The 12,062-nt window shown below is 35.9% G+C and overlaps 1 protein-coding gene across 1 annotated transcript; it reads right to left on the bottom strand.

Moving 5' to 3' along the window:
* Positions 1 to 592: 592 nt before the first annotated feature.
* LOC127118181 (probable LRR receptor-like serine/threonine-protein kinase At3g47570) lies at positions 593 to 3,936 on the bottom strand. Its single transcript, XM_051048335.1, has 2 exons — positions 1,129 to 3,936; positions 593 to 1,045 (listed from the first exon to the last, which is right to left on the bottom strand). Exons 1-2 carry the CDS (start codon positions 3,818 to 3,820, stop codon positions 672 to 674), a joined length of 3,066 nt encoding a protein of 1,021 aa, XP_050904292.1. The 5' UTR covers positions 3,821 to 3,936; the 3' UTR covers positions 593 to 671.
* Positions 3,937 to 12,062: the final 8,126 nt, after the last annotated feature.

Raw genomic sequence — 12,062 nt, 5'->3', positions numbered from 1 at the left:
TTTTTCCAAAAATTTATAAATAATATTAATTACTTATAAATTAAATTAATATATATATATAAATTAATATATATATATATATATATATATATATATATATATATATATATATATATATCTTGTAAATAATTTTATTTATATATATGTATTAATATAAATTAATATAATTTATAATAAATATAAATTAATAAATTTAAACTAATTTAAAAAAAACATATTAAATATAAAAAAATAATAATAATTTTGAGTGTAGGCGCCACTCCTAGTGGCGACTTGCCCTACCCATAAGGGTAGGCGCCAACTAGGATGGCGCCTAGGTTCATTTTAGGGCAAAAAATAGCCATTTTTGTAATTTTTTGAAAAAATGATGTATTTTTGAATTTTTTTTTTAAATTCTGGATATTTAAAAAAAAAATTCACAAAAAACCGCAAATTTTGTTCACTAATCAAGACCAAGCAATGGCTAAAACAAAATAACAAGAACTACCTATACAAATATTATATTTTTTGAAATAACAAAAGTTTTACTTTTATTATTCAATATATTTTTCATTACTTTTCTTTAAGTATAAATTCTGATAGTAATAAGTAGTAAAAAATAACACAGTAAGAGAAAACACTCATAAGGATTACAAGACTTGTCAATCATCTCCCTGAACACCATTTTTGTATCATGTAGAAATATTTTTTCGAACATGCAACTTGCGTTTAATTTCAAGCAACTTCACTATAACATCTTTTGAAAGCATCCGTTGAGTAGGAAATTCTTCAGAACATGCGACTCCTATTTTAGCAAACATTACCAAACACTCTTTTATGTTGTTTTCCACAATCCATGTTCCATCTTCAGCAAATGACATAAGCAAACGTGAATCCACTATGTCAAGAATTGTTTCAGAAATTTTCGTCTTACACCATTTCTGTAGACTTAAATTCTCATAAAACATATTATCAGTTGGTCTCTTTCCCGTTAGCATTTCCAACAACAAAATTCCATAACTATAGATATCTCCCTCTGATGATACCGGACCACCTGCTCCATACTCTTTTCAAACAATGACAAAAAATTTAAGCAAAAATTATGAATAATATATATAGTAACAAGTAAGGGATAAAAAAGAACTTTACCAGGAGGAAGATATCCTATTGTTCCTTTAATTGTTGAGGAGTCAACTTGATCTTTACTTGAATGTCTTGTTGATCCATGAATGAGCCTAGCTAAGCCAAAGTCTCCTAAGTGAGCTACCATATCTTCATCAAGAAGAACATTGCTTGGTTTAATATCACAATGAACTACAACTTGGTCTTCATCATGGTGAAGATAATCCAAAGCATGAGCTACATCAAGAGCAATGTCTACCCTTTTTGAGAGGATGAGACTATGATTTTCATTTTCAGACCCTTCATTATTATGCAACACATTTTCAAGACTCCCTTCAGGCATGAACTCAAAAACAATAGCCTTGAAATCTTCACCCTTGTAATCAACACTTGAGCAACAAGTTAAGATCTTCACAAGATTCCGATGTTTCATCTTTCCTAAAGCATTGCATTCTGCCACAAAACTCTTTGCTGCCCCTCGTGTTTCAAGATTCAACACCTTTACAGCAACAAGCCTTTCAAAGTTGAGAAGCGATCCTTTGTAAACAGAGCCAAAACTTCCAACTCCTACCAAATTTGAAGATGAAAATCCATTGGTTGCTTCATGTAGATCTCCATATGTAACCCTTAAGCTTTCATTTTGCAAAGATATTGGCGAAGAAGGTAACCTTTTCCGCTTTCTAGTGAGAGAATGGACAGCTAGAAAAGTTATAAAAAAGATCAAAATTCCACCAATTACACTGATGATGATGATGATGATAAGTTTCTTTTTTAGCGATCTCTTGTGTTTCCTTGAGGGGGGCCTAAAGCATGCATGAAGCTTCAATTGAGGGATCCCGCCACAGAGGTTATTGTTTCCGGATAGTGAAAATTGCGAGGCATTGCTAAAGACACCCCTGGTGGGAACCTCTCCATAGAGATTGTTGAAAGACAAGTCTAGAAAATTCAAAAGTGTTAGATTTTCTAGTTCAAAGGGGATTGTTCCTGAGAAATTATTTCTAGAAAGGTCTAACGCGTCGAGGGACCGTATAGAGGAGCCCAAGAAGCTAGGTATATTTCCATGGAAGAAATTTTCCCTCAAGATTAACTTTGTTAACGAGGAACAGCCACCAAGTTGATTTGGAATTTCACCAGATAACTTATTGGAGTGAATAAACAATTGGGAAAGTTGGTCCAAGTTACCAAACTCTGAAGGAATTTCACCAGTGAAGCTATTGTTGGACAAGACAAGTAATACTAAACCTCTTAGATAACCAAAAGTTTCATTGGGTATATTACCACTTAAATTGTTAATACCCAAAATTACTGTTTCCAACTTAGTGCAATATCTCAAGGTAACTGGAATGCTTCCTTGTAATTGATTGGCAGCAAGAAATAGTTGAGACAATATAGTAAGATTTCCAATACTCAGTGGAATATTACCGGATAACTTGTTTGATTGCAAGACCAATCGTCCTATATTCTTGAGCATTCCAATTGAACTTGGAATTGTTCCTTCAAGGTGATTGAACCCAATGTCTAAGCTAGTTAAACTAATTAGTTTTCCTATCTTTTCAGGTATAGCCCCATATATTTGGTTAAATGAAATATCAAGAATAAGGAGATTGGAAAAGTTTCCTATAAGATCTGGAAACTGACCACCAAATCTATTCTTATAAAAAGAGAGCAATGATAATTTAGTACAATTGGTTAGTGAAGAAAGGAAATCCAAATCACGAGCTCCTCCACTTCCAAAGTTATTATCACCTATATCAATACTGTCAAGTTTATTTAATTGACCCAAAGTAAGAGGTATTGGTCCACTAAAAGCATTACGAGCGATATCAAACCTTTTTAAATTGGTGATGTTCGATATTGAAGATGGAAAAGCTCCACTTATTTGGTTCCCTCCAACCAAAAATTCTTCAAGCTTAGGAAAAGCAAGATTCAAATTTGATGGAAGACTACCGAATAACTTGTTTTCTACAAGAACAAATGATTGAATACTTGACAGATTGTAAAGAGAATCAGGAATTTGGCCGGACAGATTATTTAAATCTAGAGCCAATGTTTCCAAAGCTGACAACTTACCCAAAGCATGAGGTATGTTTCCGGCCAAGTGATTCTGTGAAAGAGATAAATATGCAAGTGATGAAATATTTCCCAGGGAAGGTGGAATAGTGGCAACTAGATTATTGGAAGCAAGGTCCAACCAAGTAAGTTGCATCGATCCAAACCATGAAGGGACTCTTCCGGTGAGGTGATTGTGCTGCAATTCAATTGCTTCTAGATTTGTGCAGTTTGAGAGCTCTGTAGGAATTTCTCCTTCAAGTTTGTTGCCGCCTAAGATAAGATTTTGCAATCGCTTCAAACGACCGATTTGAGGTGGAATTTCACCGTGTAAAGCGAGGTTTCTAAGCATGAGTAGTTTCAGAAATGTTAGATTTCCCAAGGATGGTCCAAGAGTACCACCCCATGTTTGATTCGCCAACTGTAAGCTAGAGACTCTCATGTGACGACGGCCACATGTAACCCCCTGCCATTCACAGAAATGTAGAGACTCATTCCATGATGGCAGAGATTCAGGAACACCATTTGTAAGTTTTTCTTTCAAAGCAAGTAAAGCAAGCTTATCACTCTCTGAACTCAAAGAAAGAGCAGCAACCGTTGATGGCATCAGATAATACACCAACATTTGGCTAGCAAAACAAAGTAGAAAGGTAAACATAATAGTTCCCATATTGCTATTATTAATGAAGTAGTTTAGATGTGCAACTTTTGGCTATGATTAGATATATAAAGAGAAGTATTTGTGTGCAATTAGCCCAATGAGCAAGTTGGACCAAGTCATATACTATTCTGCTTGACTTGGAAACAAAGACTCCGAGATAGAAGAGTCCATGAGTTATTTATTGCAAGCTATTGAGGACCCTAAAGTCAGCATTTATTTTGATCAAGTTTCTTAGATGAAATATCTACTCCAAACACTTTTCTGTACGGTTTTAAATTTTTTTAAAATAAATATTCATTAACCAATTTTTTTTTAATTATGAACGGTATTAATTAATTTTTTAAATTTCATAAATCAACTTTATTTTAAGACTTTTTTTATAATTTAAATATTCATTAACCAAATTATTAACTATATTAATCAATATTTTACACACCATTAACCAAAATTAGTTTATTAGTAAGATATTTTTTATGCTAGAGTGTTGAATAACCAAACTATAAATTAATAGAAAATTGCCAATAAAAATTATAAAGAGATCGCATTATGCCTAAAAAAACCATATTTCACAAATAACCTAGCTTCATGTTAACAGCACCACACATTTAGCCCACTCTGCAAGTTGGGGAGTCAATAATCTTCATGCTAACAGCACCACACATTTAGTCAATAATCTTCATGCTAACTGTTAGAGAATCGGGTATGATAATCCTGGATAACTTCGAAGAATCGTGTTCGTACACTTTCCGAACAAAGTATTTCGACCCTATTCTTGCCTGGGTTCACGCAATCTTTGTGGGGATAATTCTTGAAGAACAATTTGTTTCTGGCAAAGAGAAATGTTCAGGAATGTAGAGAGAAAGTTTGGTTTCATTATCACCTTTTAAACTGAGGCCAAATGACTCCTTATATAGGAGATCAATAACAAAAACCGAAAAGACGCAACTGTTCAGAAACGGTTACGTCGGTTGGGAAAGGATTCGAAATTCAAAAGAAAATTTCGAACGGGGCGCTGCCCCGCACCCCTTGGAACCCCGTTTCAATTATTCGCATTCAATTATATGTTGGCTCGACGAGCGTGCACTCCGCACTATCCCTAACTCGTTTCCAAGCTTTAACGCATAATTGCATCGGCCTATAGTAAATCACATTACTACTAAAATACATTGATGGTACTAAAACCACCAACAAATCCCCCCCCCCCCCCCCCCATTTTAGTGTAATCCTTGATTTACTCAGTATATACAATAATATATAACACACAGGTATAACGATCAAACAAATGCATAAATGAAAATGTCTTGCGATTGAATTTTCATCTTAGTACAAATACACATTCCAAATACTCGAAAATCGGGGTGTCATAGCGATTGAACCCGTCAATCCATTTGAGTGTCTGAAGATATAATACACATATGTTTCTTACAATACTATACTATTCAAACTTGACACTTTACAAGCCATGTGTCCTTATCCATTAATAAGCATATAGGAAGCCAAGTCCAAGCTTCTTGAAGCGGCAAAACTTCATGCTCACATAGGTGATTCTTTTAATCTTGCACCTGCATTTGCAATTTTCCAAAAGAACCATTAAGAAGATATAATTCAACCTAGACATCACTTGCAGGTCTGAGCACATACCTTGGGAAGATAAACACAATTGCTCCAATCTCTAACTATGATCTTTCCACATTGAATTCTGCTTCTAATGTTGTATTAGAAGGGAATTGGGTATACCATAGCTAATAGATTTAAATGGACTTTAATCCCATCCCAATTACCGACTTCTTCACTAAGTCTCTAGTTAACCCCTTCGTCAAGTGGTCAACTAAGTTTTGTTGCGACCGAACAAACTCAATAGATATCACCCCATTCATGATTAATTCCCTAATCATATTATGTCTAACACCCAAATGTCTAGACCTTCCATTGTATATTTGACTATAAGCTTTAGCCAATGTGGCAGTACTATCACAACGGATAGAAATTGGTGATATCGGTTTAGGCCATATCGGAATCTCATATACCAAATTCCTTAGCCATTCCGCTTCTTTACCAGCAGCAGCTAATGCTACAAACTCAGATTCCATTGTGGAACCAGTTATACATGTTTGCTTCTTGGAAGCCCATGAGATGGCACCTCCCCCAAGCAAGAACACCCATCCACTTGTAGAGGATGAATCTTCAGCATTATTTATCCAACTAGCATCCGAATAACCCTCTAACACCGAAGGAAATCCCATATATGACAATCCATAATTCATTGTACCCTTCAAGTACTTGAATACCCTAGTTATCGCATGCCAATGATGTCTACTAGGATTACTAGTAAATCTGCTCAACTTTCCAACCGCATAAGCAATATCCGGTCTAGTGCTAATCATAGCATACATCAAAGAGCCTATAGCTTTTGAATATTCGAGTTGATCCACAGGTTTACCTGTATTTGGCATAAGCTTTTCTCCCGGATCCATGGGAGTACTTACTGGAGAACAACTTTCATAATTGAACTTCTTGAGTATTTTCTCAATGTAATGAGATTGCGTAATTACAATCCCCTTATTCTCCCGTTTAATCTTAATACCAAGAATAATGTCCGCTTCTCCCATATCCTTCATGGAGAACTTTGATGACAAGAAATTCTTCGTTTTATCAACTTGGTTTTGGTCGGTGCCAAAGATCAACATGTCATCAACATATAAACAAATGAAAACTCCTTTACCGGAAGTATCAAATTTGCTATATACACATTTGTCAGCTTGGTTTAGAATGAAACCATTAGACAAAACAACCTCATCAAACTTTTGATGCCACTGCTTCGGAGCTTGTTTCAGCCCATACAACGACTTAACTAGCTTACACACTTTATGCTCATTACCAGGCATTACAAATCCTTCAGGTTGCTTCATATACACTTCTTCCTCCAAATCACCATTCAGAAATGCAGTTTTGACATCCATTTGATGAATCACTAGATTATGAATAGCCGCCAAGGCAATCAACAATCTAATAGTAGTGATACGGGCAACAGGAGCATAGGTATCGAAATAATCAATCCATTCCTTTTGTCTGAAGCCTTGGATAACTAATCTAGCTTTAAACTTGTCAATTGTACCATCGACTTTCATCTTCTTTTTGAAGATCCATTTGCAACCCAATGGTTTGCAACCTGGTGGTAAATCAGATAATACCCAAGTATTATTTTCCATGATAGAACCAATCTCTTCGTCAATTGCTTCTTTCCAAAAAGCAGAATCTCGAGATTTCACAGCTTCATCATACGTTCTTGGATCCTCCTCTATACTATAACAATAATAGTATTGAGTGTCAATCTGATCCTTTGATCCCTCAACTAAATATAGTTGAAAATCAGATCCATAAGATCTAGATTTTCTAGCTCTTTTGCTCCTACGGGGTTCAAGTGTCTCACTTGACACATCATTTGAATGATCATCCCTTAGAGATTCATCTGAATTAGGTATAGAGTCCTTTGGTCTAGGTATAGAAGAGAAACAATTCTCATCAAATATGGCATCTCTCGATTCTATAATCGTGTTAATAGAAATCGAGTCATTAGGTTCTATAACATAAAACCTATAGGCCTTGGAGTGCTCAGCATATCCAACAAAGATGCAAGCTACACCCTTTTCACCCAAAGTTTTCCTTTTTGGGTCCGGGAGTCTAACCACGGCCCTACAACCCCAAACACGTAGAAATGTTAAGTTGGGTCGTTTCTTATACCAAAGTTCATATGGGGTAGTCTTGTTCCTTTTATTAGGAACCCTATTTAACAAATAACAAGCCGTTAACATAGCTTCTCCCCAAAACCCTTCACTCAAACCAGAGTAAGATAACATGGCATTCACCATTTCCTTAAGCACTCTATTTTTCCTTTCAGCCACACCATTTTGTTGAGGTGTATAAGGTGCCATAATCTCATGAATGATTCCTACGGATTGGAAAAATACAGGATCATAATATTCACCACCTCTATCTGTACGTAATGTTTTAATCAACACATTCTGTTGCACTTTAACTTCAGTTTTATAAATTTTGAATTTATCTAAGGATTCGTCCTTAGCGTGCAGCAAATAAACATAGCAGAATCTAGATGCATCATCTATGAAAGTGACAAAATATTTTTTATGTCCTAATGATGGAGTAGCATGCAAATCACATAAATCACTATGTATCAACTCAAGAATGACAGATTTCCTTGTTATACTTTTAAAAGGTTGCCTAGTGATCTTTGTTAACATGCAAGTTTTACAATTTTCTACATTTTTATCAAAAATAGGAATTAAATCATCTTTAGGCATTTCATGCATTCTTTTATAATGTACGTGTCCTAGACGAGCATGCCATAACGATGAATTGATAACATTCGAAGAGGACATAAATACAGAACCAGAACCATTAGGAACTCCATTCAAATTCATCATAAACATACCATTATTATAATATCCAAATCCTACAAACACACCAGACTTCGCTAAAACATATTTATCGGATTCACGCACTTGCTTGTATCCAAGCTTATTTAATACAGGACCAGAAATTAAATTCTTACGTAGTTTAGGAACATACAAAACATTAAACAAAGTAATAGTCTTTCCAGAACTGAATTCTAGCACCACGTTTCCTTTGCCTTCAACGGGAGCGAAGTGATCATCTCCCATGTAGAGGACAAAACCATCTTCCACTGGAACAAGAGTCTTGAACCAGAAACGATCCTTGCAAACATGTGTTGTAGCGCCAGAATCAATCCACCACGCGATAGCATCATCCTGCACATAGAATGCTTCAGAATTTAGTGAAACCGAATGTTTAATCAAACTATTCAAATCACGAATTGATTTCTGACCTTGGTTTTCGGATTGGTCCTTAGACCCCTTTCCTGAACCACTTGCATTCGCGTTATCATGCTTTTTGCAGGAACGACAATCCTTCTTGAAGTGGCCTGTTTTGCCACACTTCCAGCATTCTAGTTTCGGTTTCTTGTTAGCACCGAAACTGCCCTTATTGTTCTTGAAAGCACGCTTCTTTCCTTTGTTTTTGTTGTTACCGTTCTTACCACCCTCTTCGACCATATTAACCGAGGGTCCAGCAATTTCTTTGCCCTTTTCTTTGTCATCCTCTTGCGCTCTTAGAGATTCTTCTATGCGCAAGTGACTTCCAAGTTGGATCAAAGACAGTTCATCTTTTCCATGCTTCAGATTGTGTTTGAAATCCTTCCTCGAAGGAGGCAACTTGTCTATGATGCTTGAGACAGATATTGTTTCATCCATCTTCAATCCGTGTTGTGTGAACTGTCCAAGGATTCAGAGGAGTTCATTGAATTGTTCCATGACAGACCTCGATTCAACCATTTTGTAATTGTTGAAATCGGTTACCAGGAACTTTTTACTGGATGAGTCCTCTGCCATGTACTTGGATTCGAGACAATCCCACAATTCCTTTGCAGATTCTATGTTTTGATAAATATCAAATAAGGGATCAGACATACCGTTAAGAATGTGCCCTCTGCATATGTAGTCGTCGTTCTCCCATTTTGATCTGCGTCTCAGATTTTCAACCGTGTCTTCCTCCAGAAGTTCTGAAATCGGTGTAGACAGGACGTGCACCACCTTCAACGTTGTCAACATGAAATGCATCTTCTTCTGCCAACGCCTGAAGTCTTGTCCTTGAAACTTGTCCAATTTTCCGAAGTTTGTAGTCATCTCCTTGATGGTGCTTCCTCCAGCCATGATTATCAGACAATACTTTGTTCGTTTGTTAGAGAATCGGGTATGATAATCCTGGATAACTTCGAAGAATCGTGTTCGTACACTTTCTGAACAAAGTATTTCGACCCTATTCTTGCCTGGGTTCACGAAATCTTTGTGGGGATAATTCTTGAAGAATAATTTGTTTCTGGCAAAGAGAAATGTTCAGGAATGTAGAGAGAAAGTTTGGTGTCATTATCACCTTTTAAACTGAGGCCAAATGACTCCTTATATAGGAGATCAATAACAGAAACCGAAAAGACGCAACTGTTCAGAAACGGTTACGTCGGTTGGGAAAGGATTCGAAATTCAAAAGAAAATTTCGAACGGGGCGCTGCCCCGCACCCCTTGGAACCCCGTTTCAATTATTCGCATTCAATTATATGTTGGCTCGACGAGCGTGCACTACGCACTACCCCTAACTCGTTTCCAAGCTTTAACGCATAATTGCATCGGCCTATAGTAAATCACATTACTACTAAAATACATTGATGGTACTAAAATCACCAACACTAACAACACCACCCATTTATAGCCCAATATGCAAGTTAGGGAGTCAGAGTCTTCATGCTAACATCATCACACATTTAGTCCAATATGCAAGTTAGGGAATCAATAATCTTCATACTAACAGTTGAGGTATTAACTTGTCATTTCCAGAGTTAAACCTATCATCTCACGTGCATGATGATTGCTGTTATCTTTCTGCTCTTACTAAATTATTTTATGATCGGAAATTTCCAGAGTATTAATGATTGAACACCTAAATTCATACTTATATAAGGGTGACAGTTATAACCACTTCAGTTGATCTGACTTGGATTTCAAAGGACCGGTGGATGTGTATTAATAGTTGAGATGAGAACGAGATTGTGCTCCTATGTGATGATGCTTCAAAGTAGAGATGCACTTTACGCCAGTTTAATGAAGCCCTTTGGCTAGATTGAGCCGCTGAATTGGGTTGGTCTTATTGGGCCTTTGGCGGGGCCGAATTAGTTGTCCCCAAGTCCCTGCTATCAATAATGAAGTGAGGAATGTTAATGCAGAAGTTTGTGAACCGATCTAAATGTATGTTCTATAAGGAGATGGGTTTATTAAGAAGGTGTCATCGGGAAGAGAAGGAGTTGTTGTGGCGCTAAGTGAGAGTATTTGGCATTGAGAACATGCATATTTATTTCCCACAATGTAGCTGAAACATTTTCTTAGGCAAGACCTCTATGAATACTCATGTTTCTAGTGTAGGAAGGTGATGCTCCTAGGTCTAGTGCAATACACTTGGGTGTTATTACATAATTGAAACTTTACCTTAGATGTTGGATGTGGCTTTTGATCTTCTATTAATGGTTTAAGGGGTTTTATGTGACGGAAAGGTACCACATAAGGTGAAGGGGAAGTCGACAAAGTTTCTTATCGAGTTTCCTTACCACCATCTCTCTCAAATCTTCATAGTGTCTTCCATGTTTCTCAATTTCGTAAGTATATTCCTGATCTATCCCATATGACACAATTGGATGATGTGCAAGTGAGAGATAACCTAACTTATGAAGCATCACCCTTATGAATTAAAGATTGTGAGGTAAAGCACTTAAGGGGTAAAGAAATTCATTTGGTGAAGGTTGTGTGGGGAAAATTCGTTGCAGGGAGCATGACGTGGGAGCTAGAGAGCCATATGAGAGAGTCTTACTCAGAGTTGTTCCCTTGAGATAAATTTACGAGGGCGAAAATTCTTTAAGTGGTGGATAGTTGTAACGCCCCAGTTTTTATTCTAGTATTTTTAATTTTAATTGAGCTTTTGAGTGTCTTTTATTTAATTAATTATTATTCAGGTTAATGAGGATTTGGAGAAATTAATTATATTTTATTATTCAAATTATTGGAGAATGTGAGAAATTGTGATTTTGGACAATAAACTATATTTTTATTTAATATAGGGAGGTGGGTAGAGTTACTGAGAATTGAGAGAATTAGTAAAAATTATTAAAATAAAATAAATTAGGTTCTATTTAAATAGAAGGGAAAAGTTGAAGTACATAGAATTTTTGGGTGGAATAAAAAGTAAGAAGAGAAGAAAGCAAAACCCTAGCATAAAAAGTGAAAGAGATAAGTCTCCATAGTCAAAGTCTTCAAAGTTTCAAGCTTTTCTACATAATCGATGTAAGCGGCAAATTATTTGATATATAGGTGTCTAAGCACGGGGAATAGTTGGTATTCCTTAATCCCTTTCCTTTTCTTCATTCCTTTTTTCTTCCATTGATGTGAAATTGAATCTTGAGATGGTTTGTGCAAAACCACCCTAGATTGTTATTTTATAATTCTGAGTTATGCTCTGTTAATGATGCGAACTGTGTGAATCTATATGCTTAATTTGGAATTTTGATGTTCATGAATGTGTGTAATATTTTGATGAATATGATGATGATTTCATGATTAATGGATGATATATGTGTTGAATATGTGCATTTTTTGTGTGTTAAATGTTGTATAAA

The sequence above is a fragment of the Lathyrus oleraceus genome, chromosome 2 (genome assembly GCF_024323335.1).
Source record: "Lathyrus oleraceus cultivar Zhongwan6 chromosome 2, CAAS_Psat_ZW6_1.0, whole genome shotgun sequence".
In the NCBI taxonomy this organism is placed as follows: domain Eukaryota; kingdom Viridiplantae; phylum Streptophyta; class Magnoliopsida; order Fabales; family Fabaceae; genus Lathyrus; species Lathyrus oleraceus.
Note: the sequence above shows the minus strand (reverse complement) of the source record. Positions and strands in the feature narration are given on the sequence as shown.

Excerpts from the sequence above, each read along its gene's own strand:
- LOC127118181 (XM_051048335.1), bottom strand. The coding sequence starts at position 3,820 with ATGGGAACTATTATGTTTACCTTTCTACTTTGTTTTGCTAGCCAAATG. Across the intron at positions 1,046-1,128 it reads AATAGGATATCTTCCTCCTG|AGTATGGAGCAGGTGGTCCG; the intron begins GTAAAGTTCTTT and ends TTGTTTGAAAAG.